General features: G+C 37.7%; 3 protein-coding genes across 3 annotated transcripts; all 3 read left to right on the top strand.

The window, feature by feature from the left end:
• Window positions 1-754: 754 nt before the first annotated feature.
• Window positions 755-10702, top strand: LOC131304709 (uncharacterized). The gene is made up of 3 exons (XM_058332045.1): window positions 755-1089; window positions 2902-3112; window positions 5576-10702. Exons 1-3 carry the CDS (start codon window positions 880-882, stop codon window positions 10456-10458), a joined length of 5304 nt encoding a protein of 1767 aa, XP_058188028.1. The 5' UTR covers window positions 755-879; the 3' UTR covers window positions 10459-10702.
• A 7749-nt stretch (window positions 10703-18451) lies between these two features.
• Window positions 18452-20392, top strand: LOC131304140 (uncharacterized). The gene is made up of 3 exons (XM_058331269.1): window positions 18452-19096; window positions 19189-19323; window positions 19634-20392. Exons 1-2 carry the CDS (start codon window positions 18542-18544, stop codon window positions 19192-19194), a joined length of 561 nt encoding a protein of 186 aa, XP_058187252.1. The 5' UTR covers window positions 18452-18541; the 3' UTR covers window positions 19195-19323; window positions 19634-20392.
• Window positions 20255-22506, top strand: LOC131302883 (uncharacterized). The gene is made up of 6 exons (XM_058329676.1): window positions 20255-21066; window positions 21141-21231; window positions 21392-21517; window positions 21602-21814; window positions 21940-22037; window positions 22112-22506. Exons 1-6 carry the CDS (start codon window positions 20255-20257, stop codon window positions 22350-22352), a joined length of 1581 nt encoding a protein of 526 aa, XP_058185659.1. The 3' UTR covers window positions 22353-22506.
• Window positions 22507-24341: the final 1835 nt, after the last annotated feature.

The raw sequence follows: 24341 nt of genomic DNA, 5'->3' as shown, positions 1-24341 counted from the left end.
ATTTTTTCATATCAATAAAATTTTTCTTCGCCATTCACAAAAAAATATTACAAAAAAATTTGACCTAATACTAACAAACACAAAAAAAATTAAATAAAAAACAAAATATTAAAAAATTAGAGTCTACGACTAGTAATTATAGTACATGAATCTCGCCAAGATGTGTGATGAAAAAAGGGCATTGAAACACATGTGACGGTGTGCAAAGAATTTGAACCTTGTCAGTCTGGCCTCATTGCAAAACTTGTTTTAAGTACTCCCTCCGTCTTAAATTAGATATCAATTTTTGATATTCGTGTCAATATCAATTCATTATAACTTTCAATATGAATCTCAAAAATCATGTAATATGGATATTGTTTGATAGTTCTTGATTACTTCTATTATCAAAGTTTTCAAACTCGTAAAAAACATTATAGATTCAAAGATATAAACGACGAAAAATGACACAAGTTTAAAAAATTATCATTCTTTTTAGGATGGAAGGAGTAATTATTTTGAACTATATGAATCTTATTTGATCGATCTCATTGATATCTTTTAAACGGTAAAAAAAATTGAAAAATTATTTTTTATTTACATTATTTTTGAATTTAAAAATAATCATAAACTTATTTTATAAGAAATTATTAGTGTAACCGGCAAAGAATCTCATTAAAATCAAGTTCTCCCACGGCACTACCTGTAATCATAGCCTGTTAAGGTACCTTTGCCGCCATTTATCTTCAGACTTCAGACACTCTCTCTCTCTGTCTCTCTCTCTCTCCCTCACTTTCTCCGATGAAGAACATCAAACCCCAATTGCTTCGCAGAAGCAGCTGAGAGTAGAGAACTGAGATAGTGCTACTGCAAGTCGAAGAAAGAGAACATCAAACCCCAATGGCGACCGTTGCTGCTAGTGCTAGTGACGACGAGAGGAAGAAGAAAACGGAGATAGCGAGGCAGCACATAGAAGAAATAAGGAGTGGGAAATTCTCGATAGGGGAGAAATCCCTGAACCCATTAACTCAAGATCTCCATAACGCCGTCACCAGTCTCTCCAAAGAGCTCTACACCAAGTATGTTCATTTCCTCATGGAGCTTATCCAGGTTAATGCAGTATTAAAAGCCTTTATGAGTTTAGAATTCACTTGTAGTTGTTTATTTTCGTACAGTATTTTTTAAATAGAAATAGGAACCACTACTACCGGGACGGATTCAGAAATATCGTTTAGTGGGGCACCTTGTTAATTATAGTGGCGAAAATTTATTTTTCTAGTTAACCACAATAAGATCGTTACATAATTAAGGCATGCAATACAAACTACAAAAATATATAACACATACTTTCACTTAAATTATGTAAAAATAAGTACAAAATCTCATACAAAATTTGAGAGTATGTTTTACATGCACATTGACAAGTTTTAGAATGATCAATATAGTTTTATTAATGATATTATTTTAAAATATTGCTCTTAGACGGTTAAAAATAAGTACAATTAAGAAAGAATCGATCCAAGTACACAAATAGTTCGAAAATCAACAAGTATAAGTGCACCATATGACAAAATTGAAACATAAAACTAGTTTTATATGTATATTTTCAAGATATATGCACTTGTTTATGCGTAGTAGCACACTTAATTTCATAATTATGCAAAATATATGAAAATATAACAAAATCATTTTAGTTTCGAGCGGGGGCACGTGCCCCCCTTTCCCTCCGTCCCTGACTACTACGGTCTTGGGCTCAACAACATCGGGAGTGCACTTAAATGCCGGAAGAAAGTAGTTTAGGAGTTGGACTTATTTTTCACCCTGCTAATCTAACCATTTTGTTTTAACAAAGACCACTTCCAGAAAAATAAGAAAAATACATTTTTGGTCAGATTTCTTTCCTTTTTTCCCAAGAGTTAGACTTGGAAAATAAAAATAAGAAAAATGACAGTCCTTACATAGACCAACTTCCGTGGGTGTAGTGAGCATGGGTCAAGGTCACTTGATGGTTGACGCTAGTGATTAACTTGTAGTTAAATTCTCCATTGATCAGTTCAAGTTTTTGCTTTCTTTTAGAAACTTGACCCGATGAAATTGCCCCAAGCATAAGAAAATATCAGCCCGTTTGTTAGTGATCAAGCTTTTGAGGATAGGGGGATTAGTATACAGGGAATTAGTTAAACGCGGTTTGTTTGGGTATTCTGTAGGTAGAGGAAATGGGTGGACAAGAGTAAGGTCCCGTTCCGTTAAGATTCTTATTTTTTAAATATTTATTTTCCGTTTTGCGAGACATGTCATTATCTCACTATACATCACTTTTAATTCAAAAAATTAAATGCTACTTATTTTCCTTAGCGGAATGGGGCCTAAGTGTATGGCTTTTGCATAGTTACTAATGGTAGTTTCGCAACTAGGGGTAGATATAGCGGGGACTCCACAGGGGAGGTTATATTTTACCTTGATGAAGGTATTAATCCCTGCATTTCACTTCTGGGCTTGGGAATGCAACCAAACCCCGTACATAAGTACATTGGTGGACAGGATTGCCATATCAGGGACTAAAGTTATATCCGGGTCCCTTTGACCCCTAACTAGCACGCCGCATCATTAACGGTACACCGTAATCTTTTTCTAACGCCCAGATTTTGTTAGTCTCCAACCAATAGGCATGACTGCTACACATGGATATATGAATACACATTCGCAAATTTTGATGCCTTTTTGCCATATATCGAATGCTTTTTCTGCATTAAAAGCCACCCTAAAATTTAATTGACAAAGAGAAAAAGGACGAGGTATTGCTCTATGTACTGGTGTATAGAGTGACTACATTGCTCAAAAATTCTGGCTCTGCCCTATTTGTCTCTCAAACTATGTCTTCTTATGAGTGGATTGTGTTTCTTACTGTGGTGGTTGTTGCAGAATGCAGAAGACAATGAGTATGCTGCGGGCGTAGAACCCGCGCTAGAGCTTGTTCTAACAACGTGGGATATAACTGGAGTGGGTGCTTCTGCGACTCTGTTGGTGTTCAACAACGAGATTGGCTTTTCTAAGGAGAACATTGAGTCCCTTTGTAGCATTGGTAAATCCACTAAGAAGGGTCGGAGATGCCAAGGCTTCATTGGGGAAAAAGGTAGTATTGGAATTAGGAACAAATAGTAAAATTAATCTTCGTTTTGGTCTTCGCTACTTCTCTCATGTCCAAATGATCCTTGGTTATTGCTCTGTAATTTACTGATGTTTTGGGATGCCCATCACATAAGAATAAAGGGTAGAATGAATAAGCCAAAAAGGAAAGAAATCATATTCCTCAGAATGCTAAGTAATTGGAGTGCAAACTTATTCATAATTCGTCTATGAGAGTGGAATTTTTGAAACTTGAGGGGCTGCTTTGATGGGATGGTCCTAAAATTCTAATAGAAGTGCTCACAGCTTGAATACCAAAATCCACAAATTAGGTTACGTGGTTTATACTTATGCTGTATTTTTATTGATCTTATATTGATAGAGGGAAAAGAACTTGGTAATTGAGGGGGAAAATGCATATAATTAGTAAGAAGCCAATTTGTTATGCATGTTATCAATGGACTTCATCTACCACTTCACCAATATATTGAGGAGCTTGTGTACTACTTATGTTAGAATTGTTGAATGAGCATGTTTGTGCCTCGGCAATTCCGTGTTTTATTGGTAATGGTTAATTGCTGAGGCTTAAGACTGCAATGGAAATTTAAGGTCACGGTTGAGGTAAAAAGTCCTAGGGTTAAACTGTTACTCTTTGACAAATTTCCTTAGTGAGTGTCACGTTCCTCGGGGGATTGTGAGAATATTGATACTTGTGGAAATTTAATTCAGCAAGGAAAATACCTCCATACCAGTAAGCTTATGTCGCGATGAAATTAATTAGCTCCTGAAAAGGGTATATGTTAGATGATGGAGACTTGTGTAAAGTTTATTGCTGAACTTAAGATGGGTTGAAGTTCATAATCTTTGATATCTATAGTTTGCTATCAAGGTTACTGATCAAAACCATGAGAAGGATGATTCCTGGGAGCATGAAATTTTTTGGTAATTCAATTTTATTCATACCATGAATAAGTACATAGAACTAGGAAGGCATCCCTTCCATATTAAGCGAAAAAAAAGAGCTGGAAGACAACCAATTTTCTAGAAACTAAACACAAATGTAGTGTACATTAATAGATTTCAGATGATTTTTTTAATTTATTTCACCCCATGAAATTAAGGGGGAAAAAGTATATAAAGGTAGGATATTGAGGCCAATCTAGATATTTCTTGTATTATTTAAGTAGAAGCCAATGACATTCTTAACTTAAGTCAATCTAAGTTCAAGCTATGATGCAATTTCTGTTATGGGGGAACCTAAAATAAAGTAAAAATGGTTATTTGCATTATGTAAAATTTTACTTGTAGAGTGTGGATTGTCTTTTACCCGTGTGTGGAGGAAAAAGTAATTGTATGATCCACTGAACAAATCCAGGAGTCGCCACTGGCTTTAGCTAGCTTCTTGATTAGAATTTCAAATCACCGGTTATTCCCATTACTTGCAGTAAGTGTACCAGAAGAGTTGCTCCTACTATTTGATTGTGCACTATATTGGTTATGAAAACTAAAAATGGTTATAAAATGTGGAGGAAGGAATCCATAATATGCAACGTACAGGTAAATCTTGTCAAAATGAAGCGAATATCACGAAGAGCAAGAGACCAAGCCACTATTGTTAGAGTACAACAATGAGATTAAGGGTCTTGTACAAGTACTACCTCACTGCGATGGCTAATACCATTACATGAAGTCAATTCTTGTACACTTTTAGCGCCCATTGTGTCGCGGATCACTCACACGTGCTTGGCAATTTCAATAAAATGTTGGGCGTATCAACTAAATAACTAAATTGTTGTTGATATCTGGTAAAGAGTAGAGCGTGAATATTTTTATTAGGAAGATGATAATTTTTTTTTCTTAGGTACACTTGGGTTGAGAAGGAATGACGTCTAGGCTTCTGGTATATCCTGCATCTGTGTTTCCCATGAACTCACTTGCATGTTTCTATCCCACTCACTGCTAGGGGTTTAACAAAAATGAATGTAAGGGAACATGTCGATAAAATGTATAACGGAAGCCAAACAACTTAAGCTTTTAAAGGAATTGGTTGTTTTCACTCATCCTTGTTAGGGTTATCTCTTGCAAAAGAATGTAGGAGTTCTGTTAGAACTACTTTTATATCCCTAATCTATAATTTTGTAGCTTACATGTTTCGATTTAATAGGAAGGAATACAAGACTGAAATCTTCTAGCGAATAACTGCTGTTATGATGTTTTTATCTTTTGCATGTTTAGCTGACCAAAAAACACTATGCTTCCACCAAAACCTTGTCGTATGCAATTGGTATTCCTATTTTATTCTTCAATACCCTGTATCACACTTCATTTCAGAAATCAGAATGTACGTTTTTTTTTTTGGGTCAATTGGAAATTATCAGAATGTATGTTTGCTTCTAATAGCCTATAGCATTTTACAGAAACTCATGCAAATTGTGTAGTTTGAGAAATACGATCTGCACTTGCCTTGTAGGAATCGGGTTCAAGAGCGTGTTTCTAGTCAGTGGAAAGCCGCACATTTATAGCAATGGCTACCAAATCATGTTCGATGAAGCTCCTAATCGCGACTGTGGTATTGGATACATTGTACCAGAGTGGGTCCCCACAAGGCCAACTATTTCAGATTTACAAGTCATCTATGGGTTGAGCAACACCCTTCCAGCTACCACAATCATTCTTCCACTAAAAACCGAGAAGTTGGAAACTGTGAAGCAACATCTCTCAGAGATCCACCCAGAAGTTCTCCTTTTTTTGTACAAGATCAAGAGGTTGTCAGTACGTGAAAACAGCTGTTTCTCAGTAGAGGATTCCGTTTCTGCTATTTCGATTTCTAGCGAGACTAATCTCATTTCTACACAGAATCAAGAAATAGATTCACGTATTGTCCATCTTTCTGTCCAGGAGGGGCAGCTGGACATGGTTGAGTCCACATGCCATTATTACATATATAGACAAATGTTCCCTGTGAAACCTGAGAATGTGGTGGATTCTAGGAGGGATTTACCAAAATGGGCCATATCTTTGGCTTTTCCATTTGGTGATAGATTGATGAGAGGGACCTCTTCTGTTGGTATCTTTGCCTTCTTGCCTACTGCGATGGTGACCAACTTTCCCTTTGTAGTGCATGCAGATTTTATTCTTTCATCTTCGAGAGAAGCTATAGTCTTGGATAACAAGTGGAATTTGGGAATCCTTGACCATGTCCCTTCCGCTTTTGTTAATTCTCTTATGACTTGTATGAGCTCCACTCAAACAGCCGAACTTTTCCCCATTGTTCGGGTGCTTGAATTCTTACCTGTACAAGAGTCTCCTCTGAAACAGTTCAATGGAGTGAGAGAGTCCATTAGACTCAAGCTCAGGTCAAAAAGCATTGTTCCTTGTGAGTTGTTCTCGACTGGGGAAATGGTGTTTTGTGAGCCAATTGATGTAGTTAGGATTTTACCAGAATTCAGGAAAATCCTGACCCATATGAGGCAAGTTGGAGTTTCTTTCAAGGGTGTTTCTTCTCAAGGAAAGTATGTCTTACACAACTCTGTGGATGACATAAAATATGATCCTATCTGGAAGTTTCTTGGTGTGTCATCTGAAAATGATAGTAACCATTGGTGTGGAAAGTGCATTCAAACGTGCAACCTTGTTTCGCGTGTTCCTACGGAGATTTATGTCGAGCTTATTTGCTTTCTTGCTGATAAATGGAAGTATTTCCCAGATAGGACTGTGAGCAGTATTTCTCTACTTAAATACATTGCTTGGAATGGGCAGGATTTTTTCTGTAGTGTGTCACAAATTACACAGGCACCGTTAAAGATTCATCTTGTTTGGGAGGCTAAACACCATTCCTGGCTAAACAAATGGAACGTACTAATGGGGTGCCCGGATGATATCTTTTTCTTTCCAGCTGAGACAGTCACTGCGATTGTGAGACACAAGAAGGAAAGTATAGTGAAGAATTGGTTGGTTTCTAAAGTTGGTTTGGTGGTCACCAACGTTTATGCATACTGTCTGAAACTTGCTTATGTTCTCAGGGAAAAGAAGGATAGAAAACTTGTCGTTTCACTGGCTCATCTTGTTTATCATTCTTACTTGAAGAGATATCTTGATTCATATCATGTCTCTCTTGTATTACAGTCAATGCCGGTGGTTGATATGTCTGGCAATGTAAGCTTGTGCACAAGGTCTCTTGTGCCCACTTCTAGAAGCACATGGGTGAAACTTTTTGGTTCTGGCATTGTAAAACTTGAGCTAGAAAACGAGAGTGCTGCGGGATATGATTACCATCCTAGTAACTATGTAGAAATGGGGGAGGTGTATGCTGAAGCTGCTAATTTTGGCAGAAATTTTACGCCCGAAGGGACACTATTGGGCTTCCTAATTAAGCATGGTAAAGCCAATGATTTGCCAGATATATTACCTGAAGATAGAGCATTAGGTATAGCCTCAAATCACCTAACAAGTCATCAAGCTCTGTTGCTACTGGAGTGGATCCAGAATCTTAGAGCTAAGAAGTACAGCCTGAGCAAATACGAGATACCTAAGAGGTTCATCGATAGTGTACGATGCGGAAAGTGGATGAAAACGTATGCTGGATTCAGTTCTCCAAACTGCTGCTATCTTTATGATGGGACTGAGTCATCCACTCTCATAGAAATAGGGAAAGAGTTCAAGGTTTTATCAGCTATCGATGAGGGGTATTACAATCACAGGATAAAATCATTCAAAGAGGTGTTGATGTTTGTGGGTGTACAAATAGGGTCAGAAAATATATACCAGCTCATTGTTAATCACCTTAAACCTCTTCTTTCCTCTGCAATGAGTGGACACTTGGGAATTTCACTGCTAAGCTTCATCCGGTATTCAAATGACAATAACAAGCTTGATGTAGAGTTCCTGAAAACCCTGCAACATGGAAAATGGGTGAAATCTGACCAAGGTTTCGTGAATCCTCTTGGAACCATTTATCTGACTTCTGATGTTGGAGAAGCTATTATCCTGATCACAGATTTGCGGGTTGTTGATAAGACTTACTATGGGAACGAACTGCAGGATTTTGTGAATGAGCTCAAGTTGCTGGGCGTTGTAGTGCATGTGGATGATGTGTATAAACTAATTCCACAGCATTTCAGGTTTCCTGAAGATCTCTCTATGCTGAACGCAGATGCTGTTTTTCTGTTACTGAAATGCATCCAACAATTAGGACCTGAAGCTCTCAGTTTGAAAGAGAAAATTGTGTGCCAATCTTGGATGAAAACTAGCTTCGGTTTCAAATGCCCCACAGAAACACTTCTGCCCCATCGCAGCTGGGGTCAGTTAGTTGAAGTCCTTCCCCTACCCGTCATCGATGAAGCCTACTATGGAAGTAGGGTTAGGTTGCACAAGGCAGAATTGGAGGCAATTGGGGTGGCAGTAAATCTTGACCAAGTGTGTAATATGCTTATTACTAAAGTCAAGTTTCTCCTATCCCTAAGTGGTTTAACTAGTGACATTGTGATCTCTCTTCTGAATTGCATGAAGTGTATGAGTAAAACAAAGGCTCCGCAGTTGACCCGTCTGATGAGTTGCTTGTCAGGTGAGAAATGGTTGAAAACTTGTGACGGGTATAGATCTGCTCCGGATGCAATTTTATTTGATTCAGATTGGGGAACAGTTGCTCCATTTGTTGATCTTCCTAAAATAGACGATGCCTTCTATGGCAATTCAATCTTTTCATTCAAGAACGAACTGAAGATGCTGGGTGTTGTGGTCGATTTCAATGAAGGCGCACGTCTTGTTGCCAGAGGTTTAGAGTTGCCTGAGGAGCCAGTATCTGTAACAGCAGAATGCACTTTCTCTTTGCTTAGTTGTGCGAGGTCTCTTCGACAGAGTAGTAAATCATCTGATCTGTCTTTACATGAAAATTTTCTCAACAAACTGAAAGGAAGCAAATGGCTTAAAACCCATGTAGGGTACAGAACCCCAGAGGATTCTCTTATTTTCGACCCAGAATGGAATTCCTCCCTAGAGGAACGAGATGGACCTTTCATCGATCAAGGCTTCTATGGGAATTTGACTTCTCTTCATAAGGACGAACTGATAGCTATTGGCGTGAAAGCAGATACCGAGGACGTTTGCACTTCACTTTTCCAGATTCTTACTTCTAAGGAAGAAACTTCTGCTGTAATGAGAATCTACAGATTTCTGCACAAATACATGCAGAGTTCAAATTCCCAGGGTTGTTTTGCATCTCAATTATGGATTCCAGATCAAGAAGGAAACAGTGGGAAATGGGTAAGCAATTGGCCCTGTGTGCTTCATGACAGGGACAATCTGTTTGGCTCTTTTCTGCATGTTCTCGACAGACATTATGAGGAGGAATTGTTATCTTTTCTGTCAACAACTTTTGGAGTTGATCCGTTTCCTACCGTTTTTAGATATGTTGATCTCTGGAATAGCTGGGTGACGTGTAACCGCTGTCTGTCTTCCGCGGAGCTACATTTGTTTTGGGGATATATTTCAGAAAACTGGAACCCTTTTCTAGAGAAGACAATCAAAAAGGGTATAACCACGCTACCGGCAGTCACCATCTCAGGGGCAGTTCAGTTAGTGGAAAGAGAGGAAGTATTTATACCTGATGATTTGAATCTCAAAAAGTTGCTCGGAGAAGCTAGTGAGAAGCCACTGTTTGTATGGTTCCCCCAGAATGTCATGTCATCCCTCTCTAAACTGTATGAAATCTACAGAAGTTTTGGAGTGCGAAAGATATCTGAAGCTGTTCAGATCTCCGCGAATTCTGAGCTTGAAAAGATGGGTACAGAGAACAGCCTGATTGGAAAGCCCTTGATCAAAATTGTGTTAGCTTTCGTTGCAAATCCTGTAATTTACATGCCAGTGGAAGAAAGACACCGGATTGCGAAATCTCTTCTTGACATCTCACTTGTTGGGACCGAGAAATCATTGATGGTCAGTTATTTCTTGGATTTACCTTCCTCAAAGAAGAGACTACATGTTGAAATGAGAAAACTGGTGCTGTGGGAAAAGAACTCGCAGAAATTGCTCGTCCATAAACCGAGCTGGAATGGTGGAAGTGGAACCAAAAGTATGGAGTTCATTACAGATTTTTCCAGAGCAATTGCAGAGGCGGTCCTACCGAACGCCAGTGGCTTTGTGGTAGATCTGTGCAAGATAATTAAAATAGGATTCGCTTTTGGGTTTAAGGAGGATGATGTGGACTCCTTGCTGTTGAGTGAAAATCTAGAGCTGTTTCCAGTGGATGCCAGCTTCCTTGAATGTGCATTCCCAGCTGCTAAGAACCAGTATCTTGGCCGAGACCTGCCCTGCACACCCGAAGCTTCGATCCATAAGAAGCAACGGCGGTACTGAAACTTTTTGGGATACTTTCTTTTGAAAAGTAGTTGGTATGTAGATAGTAAGCTGGTGCTAGCGTTCCTTTTTTTTGTGTGTGTGTTTTGGTATGGAATGTTCTGGAATAGGTTGGGATGTGAAGACTGTTGAAACTACTTTTTTGTTGATCTGCACAGTAACACCTTACCAAAATCAGAAGTTGTTGGGCCTGTAATCAAGTGTTGATGTGTAAATATTAGTCTGATGTGGAACGTATTACTACTAGTCTGGCTTGGTCCTCCTCTTAAACCAGTTCTCTCCCAGTAATTACTAATTTCAGTTTGGAAAATTCTTCATGCGTTCTAATCTGAAAACATAATAACCGCTGAAATTCGAGATTTGATTGAAGCCATGGATATAGATGTAGTTATGGACTTCCTGCCTGCTATTGACTACTTGCATGATCAAAATGACTTGCTGCTTGTGCATCCGAAATATTTGTTGACGACTGGACAGCAACGAAGGCAACGCAAAGGGATATCTGGTACCTACCTGCATCGTATTTTTTCAGTTTTCTGATGCTGACGGATGCTCTTATTGTAGTCTCAAAAGTGAGAACCGATTAGCAGATTTGAGAGCACATTATATTGGGTAGGGTATTGTTCGGATACGGGTTTGGGGTGAGTAAGCGGTTAGTTGTCCCATTCCCTAACCCGCCTAATAATGTAGGTTAATTAGCTTAACGGTTAGTAACGTAGCTTTGTAGTTCAGTGTGATACTAGGTAAAGAGATTGTTGACAGTGCAATATATGTTATGTTTTGTGTTCTCACAAAAAAAAAAAAAAAAAAGTTCTTTTCAACCGTTACTGGGTTATTATTTGTAAATCTATAAATGTTTGGCATGCCACAGGATTAAATTGGCAGGTTGGTAAGTGGAGTAATTACAATGTCTTAAATGGAAAACTTCGATTACAAGAGACCGTACAGAATAGCTGTCAAATGTAACAATTATATTAGCCCACCCAGCCCCGCCAAGATAAACATAGCACAATATATTGTGGATGGAGGTTAAGAGAAATCAAGGAACGAAATTTTCAGTGTAATGCACAATCATGTAACACGAGAAAGTAACATTGACAAGTATAAACAAGATGACTGCCTGCCTACTCCGGAATGAAGAACATAAAACTAACTAAATAATCTTAGTCAAAAGCAAAAAAAAGAAAGAGCAAGTTTACTCGCAACTTCACCTGTGTTATGTGGGTTCGGGTAAGGGTGTCGGAGGTAGGTAAGTGTCTAAGTGATATGCCCACATATTTAAATTCCATATAGTATAGTTCATTTAAATTAATGGAACTTCTGTTGCAAAGGATACAGAGATATGCCAAGATGTTAAAATTTCACAGCATAGTTCATTTATTTTTTCAAATAAATAGTATTTACAAAGTGCCTTGCGGCATTTCATGCATAATATAGAAGTTCCACGCATAGTCTATGGTAAATTTGAATTACAAAATATGTTTGCTAATTGGATGTCCAACTAAATATATTCGACACGAATCTCATACCCTTATCTAAGGGTCGAGTATCTGGCACGGGTACTTTCCAATTTTTAATTTACCATGGACCAGAGCACATAATCGTTGGAAAGCCTAATTCAACTCAACAACTCAATTCATCTTGTCCTCTGTAAGCCCCATCTGTAGTCTAGTTAGTGCAGCATATAGTTGCTGTGACACAACACCAACTCCACCGTTTCCGTAAGACACCCTACAAAAATTAAAAAGGAGTTAACAGATTGACTTATTGAGCATTGCAAATTAAAACAAAAATGATTATTCATCATACACTAGGCACCACATAAAGCACGACCCACTTTAGAAGCGAGGGTCTTCGTCATAGGCATACAGAAATGGGAGAGAATTCAGTCTTCATTTTCCAACACTAGTGACATGTCTTCTCTCCTTGTCTAATGCCAAAAGTCAAATGCCACTACCCACCACCAACGTCAAACGCATTTATGTTTTTTCACAACAGGAAGGGCATTTTTGGTGAAATGTAGATTCAAAACCTATCTCATATTATACTCCCTAACACTATTTCGTTGCATAATTTATATTCCAAATCTCCCCATACAACTTTAGCTTCTAGTAATTAATATCAGAATTGTAAAATGTTCATCTAGAATCTAAAATTGGAAAAGAAAATTTCTCCCAAACCCCGGCCCTATGCATAAGCTTTTCTAAAAACTCAAGCTTCATTGAGCAGAACAGCTATTTAAACATCACCTAACATTAGATCCAATATATTCGCTAGTTTACGTGCTTGAGCAAGTCATGCAGTCCTCGTTACATTGTTGTCTTCCCTATTCCATGCATGTGCTATTTTACTTCGAGTGAAACACCTAATAATTACTTCCGATGTATTTCATGGAAAAACATTTAGACACAAAACTGCAAATGAGAAACCAGACTATACATGCACCTGTACCTTTCATCATGAATCATGATAAGTTATGCTGCCCACAGGCGATACAACAACAGCTGTTCCGTTACAAAATACTTCATCAGCATCAATTAACTTCAGACTTCAAGTAATTATTCAGTATTCCCGGTGTATACTCACTCTCCTCATATAACATGTGGAGCCTACTTGTGAATCCCGCGTGAGTCCCATATGTTATGTGAGGGGAGGGAGTATATATACACCGAGAGTATTGAATAATTTTTCTCAGACTTCAGACTTCATATTCTCTCTCCCTCACTTTCTCCGATGAAGAACATCAAACCCCAATTGCTTCGCAGAAGCAGCTGAGAGTAGAGAACTGAGATAGTGCTACTGCAAGTCGAAGAAAGAGAACATCAAACCCCAATGGCGACCATTGCTGCTAGTGCTAGTGACGACGAGAGGAAGAGGAAAACGGAGATAGGGAGGCAGCATATAGAAGAAATAAGGAGTCGGAGATTCTCGACAGGGGAGAAATCCCTAAACCCATTAACTCAAGATCTCCAAAATGCCGTCACCAGTCTCTCCAAAGAGCTCTACACCAAGGATGTCCATTTCCTTATGGAGCTTATCCAGGTTAATATTTACTTAAAAGTCTGTGAGTTTAGAATTCACTTGTAGTTGTTTATTTTCGTACAGTAATTTTTTTTTTTTAATGGAAATAGGAACCACTACTACGGTCTTGGGCTAACGACATCGGGAGTGCACTTAACCTTAGGTGCTGAGAGAAAGGAATTTAAGAGTTCGACGTATTTTTCAATCGGCAAATCTAGCTATTTTAAAACAAAGACCAATTTTTGGTCAGATTTCTTTCCTTTTTTCCCAGAGAGTTGGACTTCGGAAAATAAAATAAAAAAAAGAAAAAGAAAAATGACAGTCCTTACATAGACCAATTAACTTCTGTGGGTGTAGCGAGCATGGGTCAAGGTCACTTGGTGTCAGTGCGGAGCCAGAATTTTAGATCGAGGGGATCGACTTAAAAAATTATTTTCATTCAGAAATATGCTTACCATATCGTGTAGCTTTTTACTGCATTACTATATTGTATACGACATTTTTTTTGTTTTTCAGTTGACAATTGCAACACTCATGTGTGATTGTTTTTATCAATGGAAAAAATCACAAAATTTTTACATGACAATGTAGAAAATAAGATCACATCAAAATTATTTAAACTTTCAGAGATTTGTATACTAATTATATTATATAAAATATTAACAAAATTCTCAAATTGGGGGTGGCGGGGCCCCCTCGGGCTCCTACACACCTCCACCACTGCTTGACGCCAGTGATTAACTTTAACTGTAGTTAATTTCTCCATTGATCAGTTTTTGCTTTCTTTTAGAAACTTGACCCGTTGAAATTGCCCCCAAGCATAAGAAAATATCAGCCCGTTTGTTAGTGATCAAGCTTTTGAGGATAGGGGGATTATTATACAGGGGAATTCGTTAAACACCGTTTGTTTGGGTGTTCTTTAGGGAGATGATGTGGGTGGATGGGAGTAAGAGCATTTTCAATCCTTACCCGTTTGTTTGGGTGTTCTTTAGGGAGATGATATGGGTGGATGGGAGTAAGAGCATTTTCAATCCTTACCCATTTTACTATCCATATATAAAATTTGAGTAAAAGGCCTAAAAACTCATCTCCATTGTTATACTCATTTGCCTACCTATTTTGAGTTCTACCCATTTTCTTACCCAAATTTGGATAGACTCAAACCCGTACCCATTTTTTTCTCACCATCTTTTCAGTCTCATTAATTACAAGTATGTGATTACATAATAGATTTTGGTAAAAATATAGGTTTAACATTGAGATGTCTTACATAAATCAAGCTTCTAAACCAAATCTCTATCTAAATTTGGGGAAAAAATGGATAAGGATTTGCGTAGTTAATAATGGCAGTTTCACAAGTAGGGGCGGATATAGCGGGAACTCCACACGGGAGGGTATATTTTAGGGAAAATGACGGCGAATAACGTGTTTCAATAATTAATACCCGCCAGACATTTTTAGTATTAACAAATATTCTCAGCATGTTCTTAGCGGGTATTAATTAACAAAATACGTCCTGAGCCATCATTTTCCCTATATTTTACCTGGAATGCAACCAAAACCCCGGACATGGGTGGACAGGATTGCCATATCAGGGACTTAGTTAGTATCTGGGTCCCTTTGACCCCTAACTGGCGGGCCATGTCGTTAATGTTACACCTTTATCTTTTTCTAATGCCCCGATTTTGTTAGTCACCAACCATTAACCAATAGGCATGACTGCTAGTCTGCTACGCATGGATCTATGAATACACATTCGCAAATTTTGATGTTTTTTTGCCTTATATCGAATGCTTTTTCTACATTAAACGCCGCCCCAGAGGTAACCATTAGATTTTTAGATTATTAGCACATATTTATTATTTAATTGACAAAGAAAAAAAGGACGAGGTATTGTTTTATGTACTGGTGTATAGAGTGACTATTGCTAAAAAATTCTAACTCCACCCTTTTCATCTCTCAAACTGTCTTCTTATGAGTGATTGTGTTTCTTACTGAGGTTGTTGTTGCAGGATACAGAAGACAATGACTACGTTGCGGGCATAGAACCCACACTAGAGCTTGTTCTAACAACGTGTGATGTAACTGAATTGGGTAAATCTGCGACGCTGTTGGTGTTCGACAATGAGATCGATTGGCTTCTCTAAGGAGAACATTGAGTCCCTTTCCCTTTGCAGCATTGTTATTAAATCCACTAAGAAGGGTCGGAGATGCCAAGGCTTCATTGGGTAACTTACCCAAAAAAAAAAATTTACTAAGCCAAAAAAAAAACAGAGAGGCTTCATTGGGGAAAAAGGTAGTACTGGAATAGGCATATTTTATGGACCCAAATCCGGCTTCAGCGGACTGAAGAACGTGTTCTGCAGAAGTCGAACAAACAAACGGAGATTATGAATACTAAATCGAAAAACAAAAACAGATGTGTGAAACAAACCAAACGTGAGGGAATGAGAGAAAAACAAACAAAAGGAGAGAGACACACACAAATATACGTGGTTCGGTCTTACTTTGGGATGTAAGTCTATTCCACGGGCAGTCGATCAATGGCTTCACTAAACAAATACGAATGCTCGAAAAGCTACAAAGAGAAAATTCTACAGAAATCCTTCTACCCAAATCACACCAAAGACAAAACAAAGGCACAAGTCTCTCAAACCCTAACCTAATGCCTAATATTTGCTTTCACACAATAATAAAGAGGCACAACAAATGTATTTATACCCAAAGACGTTGCCTAATAAGTCCTAACCATATTGGGCGTTGGAGCCCCAAAAAACCCTAAAAACAAAGTCAAATGTGCAGATCCGCACTCGCTGGTCCGGACCAAACCGGACCAACTTCGGACGACGAAAGCTAAAAGCAAATTGGACCAGAGAAGCTCGCTTGTCCGGACTACGGTGGCTGCAAGCACTCCAAACCCACATCGAATGATGGTCCGGACCAACCAAGCTGCGAACTCCAAAACGAGCCAAAAAATCCAACAGAACGAGGGAGATGAATTCATCCGGAGAAGAATTGGCAGCCAAACGAAGGTTCGGGGGGGGGGGGGGGGGGGGGGCCGGGGTTTTTTGAGGAGGCAAAGTGAACATAGAATGTCAATTATTGCTAGCCTTAAGTCGTTGGCCTTGCTTATTGATTTCTTTGGAAATTTTGATTTATGTCATGTGAACTTCTAGCATTGTCGATCAAAAGACAATTATTTTATATCATGCATCTTGATCTTGATGAGAAGAACGAACAGGAAAATTTGAGAAATTGCTCAAATATGACAATAATAAGCAAATGAGCCCACATTATTGACTTACTAAGCAAATGAGCCTAAGGTCCCGTTTGGGAAAAATAAATATTTATTTGTTAAATTAAAGGTAATGTAAAGAGAATGATTTGTCTCGTAAAGTGAGATGTCCCGTTCTGTTACTTATTATGAGAGAATGAGTTGTCTCATAAAGCGAGAGACCCTGTTCTGCTAAGAAAAAATAAGTGCTTATTTTTTGAAAAATAACTGATGTATTATGAGAGAAAAACCAGTCTTGTAAAATAAAAATTATGGTAAGTATTTAAAAAATAAGAACCTTAGTAAAACAGGACCTTAAATATATTCATAAGTAATTTGAAAAGCTAGATTTTATGACACTATTCCTTCTTTATGCAAGTACACTCATTAGGGGTAGTAATTAGCAAGACCCAAAAATTTAAAGACCAATTTATTGCAAATGTAAGGAAAATAAGACGGCGTGGACCATTTAGTGCTTATATAATTGCATTTGTTTTATTAGGTAGAGATAACACTAGGGGCTCTTGTATAAACTTTATATTCATCTTAAAATTAATTGGTAATGAATGGAGAGATTCCAAATGTTATTAAGTGATCACTCATTCTACTCCCAAAAAGTCTTAACATCACATGCAGCCACTTTTGAGGTTTGTCACGTGTCGCCACTTTTGGGTCCTATCATCGTGCAGACTTTTTGCTGGTCTATCATCGTGTGGTGTGGATTGTGAATTTTTTAAAGGGGGATTTTTAGGCCAGCCCAAAAAATTAGGCTCGGACCTAATTCAGTCCAGCACAAAATATTCTATACCCCCTTTAGTCCCGGCGCTACATTGTGGACAAAAATACCCCTCGCGGGTCAAAACAGTGTATTTTTTTATGAGAACTGTGTATTATACATGAGATTTGTCTATGAGAATTGTGTATTTTCTACTGGAACATTGTATTTTTCTATGAGAACTGTGTATTTTTCTAAAAGAACTGTGTATTTTTATATGAGAACTGTGTATTATACATGACATCTGTCTATGAGAACTGTGTATTTTTCTACTGGAACATTGTATTTTTCTATGAGAACTGTGTATTTTTATATGAGAACTGTGTATTATACATGACATCTGTCTATGAGAACTGTGTATTTTTCTACTGGAACTGTGTATTTTTATATGAGAACTGTGTATTATACATGACATCTGTCTATGAGAACTGTGTATTTTTCTACTGAAACATTGTATTTTTCTATGAGAACTGTGTATTATACCTATGATGAGCCAACGTAAACACTCTATCTCAATTTTGTTCATATATTTAACAGGGCACAATAAGACTTACACACAAGATTTGAAAACTTCTTACGAGATCAGACCAAGAACACTAACAATGGAGGAGGCAGGAGTCATTACAAGATCGAAAACTCAACCTGACAGGCCAGCAACCTCGATAGTTAGCCAATCATCACAGTACCCTTCGCAAACTCGGGGAAAGAAACGATAAAGACCAAAACAGAAAAAGGTCGCCAAGAAACACCAAAGGCTTACCCAACAATCTGAATCTAAACCAGACTCTCCAATCCAGACCCAAAAGCAAACCCAACAAAAGAAACATTAGAGCCCAAAACAGAAAAAGAAGGCCACGAAACAAGAATCAGAATCAGAATCACAACCAGACTCCCCATCCCAGACCCAAAAGCAATGCACATTCAGGTCCAATGTAATAGGAACAGTGGGGCTATTTTCAAAACTGAACTTGAACAATGCCCACTTAGAGCTCTTGAAACAAACACCGTTTTGGATGCTGATTGATGCCATTAGGAAAGGCAAGTTAGCTGAAAAAGCTTGCATGAAGTACGATAAAACCATCCTGAGTATCATTCAGAACTATGATACCAATGACAGTAAGTTCCTCATTGGTGGTAAGAAGGTTGCCATAACAAGGAATGACATCAAGCTAATCTTTGAAATAGCTTGTGGGAACAAACCAATAGGAGATTTGAACAAGAAAAAAAGTGATGTTGCATTTGCAAAAAGAAGGGGGATCCAGGAGGCAAGGATTGGTAGTAAAAAGATGAAAGACATGATCAATGAAATACTGCAAAAAAGAGAGGAATCCATAACTGAAGAAGACATCCAAGATGTAGTCCGCCTTGTATGCATGTTCATTTGCCTGACGCTGTTCTTCTCCACATCTGGAGTCACCATTGCATGGACATATGTGCATTGCATGGAAAAAATAGAAGAAATAAAAGACTACGACTGGGCACAATCCATTGCAGAAACATTGAATACATCAATGCACAAGTTCCATGACAAACCAAGAGATGCAACAGGATGTGTGGTGGCGTTGATGGTAACTTAAATCTATTTTGCTATGAGAAGTATTTTTGGATATTCTAATAATTTTCTTTTATTCTAATAATTTCCTTTTACTTGTTTTTGCAGTACTGAATTTGTGAACACACAGATTTGATTGCACGATCAAAAAATGAAGCAATTCCAAGACTACTAAACTGGAACACCTCAGACCTGAAAAAAAGAATTGATGATTTTAAAGATTTGAGCAATGTCAACATTACGGTATATACACTAATCAAATTGCTTAACTTGGACACGAAAATACACACTTCTCATAGAAAATTACACACTTCTCATAGATAAATACACACTTTTTATAGCAAAAACACAGTTCTCATACTGCAAAATACACAGTTCTCATAGTAAAAACACAGTTTTCATACAAAAAAATACACTTCTCATACACAGTGCTCATAGAAAAATACACGGTTATCATATGAAAAACACAATTCTCATACAAAAAAATACACACTTCTCATACACAGTTCTCAATAAAAATACACAATTCTGATTGTGAGTTCACATCTTTCAGGTATATGAGGAAGAACTTCAAGAAACATGTCAAGAGGCTCAAGTCTACAGCATGCCACACCCAGAAGTTGTAGATGACAATGACAGGGAAACTATATCACAGATAATGCAGCATACACAATCTCCTCAAAGTCTGGCACTACGACTTGATGAGATACACTTAACTGAAAAACAGCAAACATCTCCTCTTGTGTCAACATCATCTCCTGAGAAACAACAAGCAATGTTCTCACAATCACAATCAGGCGAGACTATGGTTCCAAGTACCTACCAATCTCTGGACTCCATTAATTTCAGTCATGGCCTAATTAAAGAGCACAACCAAATGGGTAAATTCTGTGACAGCTTACTGGAGGACAATGATCAAGTTATCTTCAAGGATCTCCAGCAACAAGTCCAATATATTCAGAATCAAAAACAAATACTTGAACAACAAAATCACGGACTTCAAAAGGACAAGGATATAATGAAAAATGAGCTGGAGGAAATGCAAAAAGAACGGGATGCAATGAAAGAAAAGCTGCAGAAGATCGTAACTATGTCCAACACAATGTTGCATGCCCAAGAATAACACAAGTTCCTTATAGAGAATACTGCAATCTTGGAAAATGACAGCGATACAATGAAAAATCAGCTGTTGGAAATGGAAAAAGAAAGGGATTCACTGGAACAAAAGCTGCAGAAGATGGATACTGTGTCAAACGTTTTGAAAAAGGACAGGGATGAAATGGAAAAACAACTGCTGGAAATGGAAAAAGAAATGGATGAATTTGAAAAACAGAAACATATGATGTTGCAACAGTTTGAAATTGAGAAGAACAAAATCAAAAAGGCCCTTACGATGCAAATTGAATCTCTAATGACCGAGAAGGGCCAGCTGCAAAAGTATTTGAGCACAACTGAACAAAGGCAAAAGGCTATAATTGTTCAAAAAGATGCAGAAATACGCTGCCTAACCAACAAGCTTTCCCTCACCACAAGCTTTCCGTCCAACCGCGACATACCAAAGAACCTCAAAAGGATTTACCGGTTCTCGAGACTGATTCCTCTTTGCTCACACAAAGAAGTGAGGAAGCAATACATAACATCACACAAACATACACTGATCAGAAGATTGAGCAAGTGGTCCATGAAGTTACACAACTATATGCTCATACCGGAAAAAATTCTGAAAGGGACAACAAAGATGATAATGCAAAACAAAGACCACGAAGGCAAAAAAAAGGATGACAACTATTACTATGGTTCAATCACAAAGGATGGTCACAAAAAAGAACAAATTGTCCTTGTCGAAAGTGACAAGCCACTAGCAGAAATCAAGAAACTTGATGACAAGATTCCTCCCCTAGGAAAAAAGGCAGACATTGTCCTTGCCTTGCTACCTGACGAATGGCAAGAAACAATCAGAAAATTTTGGGAACTCGAGGAGGGATGGTAAAAATGCTAAACCCAACAATTTACTATCTTTAATTCATTTCAGATTAGCTAATGTTATGTATATCATGCAGTACGCACATATGGGATTGTGAATTAGATGACCTGCGCATATATCAAGAAGATGTGAGGTTTCTGCTATGTGATCGAGAATTAATAGGCCAGGTAACACAATAAAAAAAGAAGCAACTCTCTTTCTGTATTTTAAGAGAAGTGTATATGAGATCTGTGCTTTTGTATGAAAATCGTGTTTTTCCTATCAGAACTGTGTTTTTTCTATCAGAACTGTACGTGATAAACAAATACTTTTTACATTCTGATACAGCCAATAGATGCCTACGTCCACTTGCTGACTACAACACTACAACCACCAACATCTGGACCATCCTTTTCATTGGGAATAGAAGATTCCCAACAAGATATGCCGTTTGTCTTCAACAGTTTTTCATCAGTAAAAAAATGAAGCACTCTCTCACAATTCATGTAGCATACACTCACAGTTAAGAGGTTGCCTAATTATCTTCTTTCCAAACAGACCTTCCTTGAAGGTGATCAAAACTCAGCTAACAGAGCACTTGATGTCGTCCGCTCAAAGATTTTGAACACCAGAACAATCCTTATCCCAATATTTGGTTCAAACCATTATACTTTGCTTGAGCTAGACACCATTGACCAAGAATGGAGGTTTTACAACTCCATCCACAGACAAGGGAGAAGAGATAAATACTGTGAAGCAACTGCCAATCTGGTAACATAATCCCTCCTTATTCTAAGAAAAATATATGAACTCTTTCAACTGTGTATTGTAGTCTACGTGAACAAACTATGTGAAATGTGTATCGTTAATGTATCCATGATCATATTCTGTAACAGAGAAAGAATGTCACGAACTACATCAACCAACAATGCAAGAAGAAGATTAAAACTTCTGCAAAGCTCGTGGATGATGCACCACAACAAGAACCAGGCTCGTAAGTATCCTTCAACTACCAAAACTCGTCACTGCATCTTATATAAGCCCTTAACATTAGTCTTGTATTCACAGAGTTGATTGTGCAGTTGTTGTTGCCTACATCATTCGCCAAAAGCTAATGAAAAAACCAATTCAAAGCGACCTTACAAAGCAACAATGCCTTCAAATGAGAGCTGATATTGTGCAAGCATTTGTCAGTGACCCGAAGAGATCATGGACTCCAGAGATCTATCATAATAGGATGGAAAATCTCAGACTGCAAAAATATTATGACGACCAGGAGCTTCTTGAAGAGAAGAAAAAAAAGGCATAGATTCAACTTACTCATCAAAATTGGTAGTGGTGTTGTTCATCAGTTGTATAGTGGTTAATGAGTTGTTTAGTTTACTGGTAAATGAAGATATACAATCTCAGACTGCAAAAATAGTTTTGGAAGTGAAAGTAGTGCAGATGGGTAATGACATGGTGGAGGTGATGTTCATGACTTGTATAGTGGTTAATGCGTACTGTTCAGTTTAGTGGTTAATGAAAATATACAATCATCTTTCTCTGAACTCTATTTTTCATTGTTCAAAGTTTGCAGTTCGCATGGAGGAAAAAAATAGTTCTCATACACACTTCTCATATAAAAATTTGCAGTTCGCATAGAAAAAATACAGTTCTCATACACACTTTTCATAGAAAAATTCACAATTCTCATAGAAACCTAACATAGCAGAAACCTCATTAACCACTGCAAAAATATTAGTTTCGGATGTGGACTAGTTTTGGATGTGAAAATAGTGCACATGGGTAATGACGTGATGGAGGTGTTGTTCATGACATGTATATTGGTTAATGAGTTGTTTAGTTTAGTGGTTAATGAAGATATACAATCATCTTTTTCTAAACTCCATTTTTCATTGTTTACAGTTTGCAGTTCGCATAAAGGAAAAACACAGTTCTCATAGAAAAATTTGCAGTTCACATAGAAAAAAACACAGTTTTCATAGGAAATTTCACAATTCTCATAGAAAATAACCAATTCTTATAAAAAATTTAAAGGGTATTTTTGTAAATTACATCTTCAACGTGAAACCCTATTTTATATGGCCTATAAATACCCCTCTTCCTCTTCCCATTTCTTCATTTCCCACCCTCAACACAACTACAACAAAAAAAATCCTAAAAAATGGCAAAAGACTTGGCAAGACTCATCAAAGATGTCGTAGATGCATCACTCAAAGAGACCAGTGAAAAACTTGATGAAACCCAAGCCCGATTCTTCGAAAACCAGAACAACATCAACCTTCTCAAGAAAAAAGTGTAGACCTTCAAAGATGGGAAACTTGCCAAAATTTTGGCAAAGGAAGCGGAAGCGGAAAAAGCCACTACTAGCAGAAACGTGCGACCAAGAAGACAACCACCAACTAACTAGGGATCTAATTTTTCAATTTGGCTGTTCTATGTTTTTTTTTTTTCTTTCTTAGTAGATCTCTTATTTAAATCTGGTACTTTCTTCTTCTTCTTGTATTTGGATCTATCAATTCCATCTAGGATGTTTGAAATGTGTACTTTTTTCTATCGTCAAGTGTATTCAACGATGTATATTTTATAAATCTGAATGTTTTTCCTTGTTTATTATATTTCTAATTGCCAAAAGTACTTAAACCAAAAAAAAAAAAAACAGTCACAATTAATTAGTAATCTCAAATATATTTTATTTTTTGTTTTATTTATTATTATTATTATTCAAATAAAGATCTCTATATTTTGTTTTTGTTGTTTTTGTTTTGTTTTTTATACCCAATCGTTGCACTTTAAATCGTTCATCACGTGTATCACTACCACCTTCTCATTCCATTAAATACCTGAAAGGTTAAACACCGCACACGGCTTTTCATTTCCAGAGAGAGAGAAGAAGAAGAAATCTCTGACGCAAACTACTATGGCAGCCCCAAATCAGAACGCTCCGGACGACACACCACCAAACAACGCTCCGAAAATCTCAACCATGGAGGATACGGTGAAAAAGATCATTGAGGAGCATGTGGCTCCTCTCAAAGCCGAAGTGGAACGCCTGCATCGCCAGCACAAGATACAGAGCATCGATCTTCTCCGCCTCAGGTTAGAAATCCAGGCATTGATGGACGCTCACAGAGCAGAAGGGAACAAGGAGAAGGAGGAAGAGGAAGAGGAAGATGCACAGTAGAAGTTAGGGTTTGGTGCCTCAACTACTTTTTGAAAAATTAGGATTTCTAGTTGGGGTTCATCAACATTTTAGGGATTTTTTGCTACTTTTTGGCTCCTTTCTCAAATGATT

This window comes from Rhododendron vialii, chromosome 10a (assembly GCF_030253575.1).
Source record: "Rhododendron vialii isolate Sample 1 chromosome 10a, ASM3025357v1".
NCBI lineage: Eukaryota > Viridiplantae > Streptophyta > Magnoliopsida > Ericales > Ericaceae > Rhododendron > Rhododendron vialii.
This window is presented reverse-complemented; position numbering and strand designations above follow the sequence as displayed.

Coding starts and splice junctions, on each gene's coding strand:
- LOC131302883 (XM_058329676.1), top strand. CDS start 20,255: ATGAAAAATCAGCTGTTGGAAATGGAAAAAGAAAGGGATTCACTGGAA. Junction 21,067..21,140: donor TGGGAACTCGAGGAGGGATG/GTAAAAATGCTA, acceptor TATATCATGCAG/TACGCACATATGGGATTGTG. Junction 21,518..21,601: donor TCTTCAACAGTTTTTCATCA/GTAAAAAAATGA, acceptor CTTTCCAAACAG/ACCTTCCTTGAAGGTGATCA.
- LOC131304140 (XM_058331269.1), top strand. CDS start 18,542: ATGCTGATTGATGCCATTAGGAAAGGCAAGTTAGCTGAAAAAGCTTGC.
- LOC131304709 (XM_058332045.1), top strand. CDS start 880: ATGGCGACCGTTGCTGCTAGTGCTAGTGACGACGAGAGGAAGAAGAAA. Junction 1,090..2,901: donor TCCTCATGGAGCTTATCCAG/GTTAATGCAGTA, acceptor TGGTTGTTGCAG/AATGCAGAAGACAATGAGTA. Junction 3,113..5,575: donor AGGCTTCATTGGGGAAAAAG/GTAGTATTGGAA, acceptor CTTGCCTTGTAG/GAATCGGGTTCAAGAGCGTG.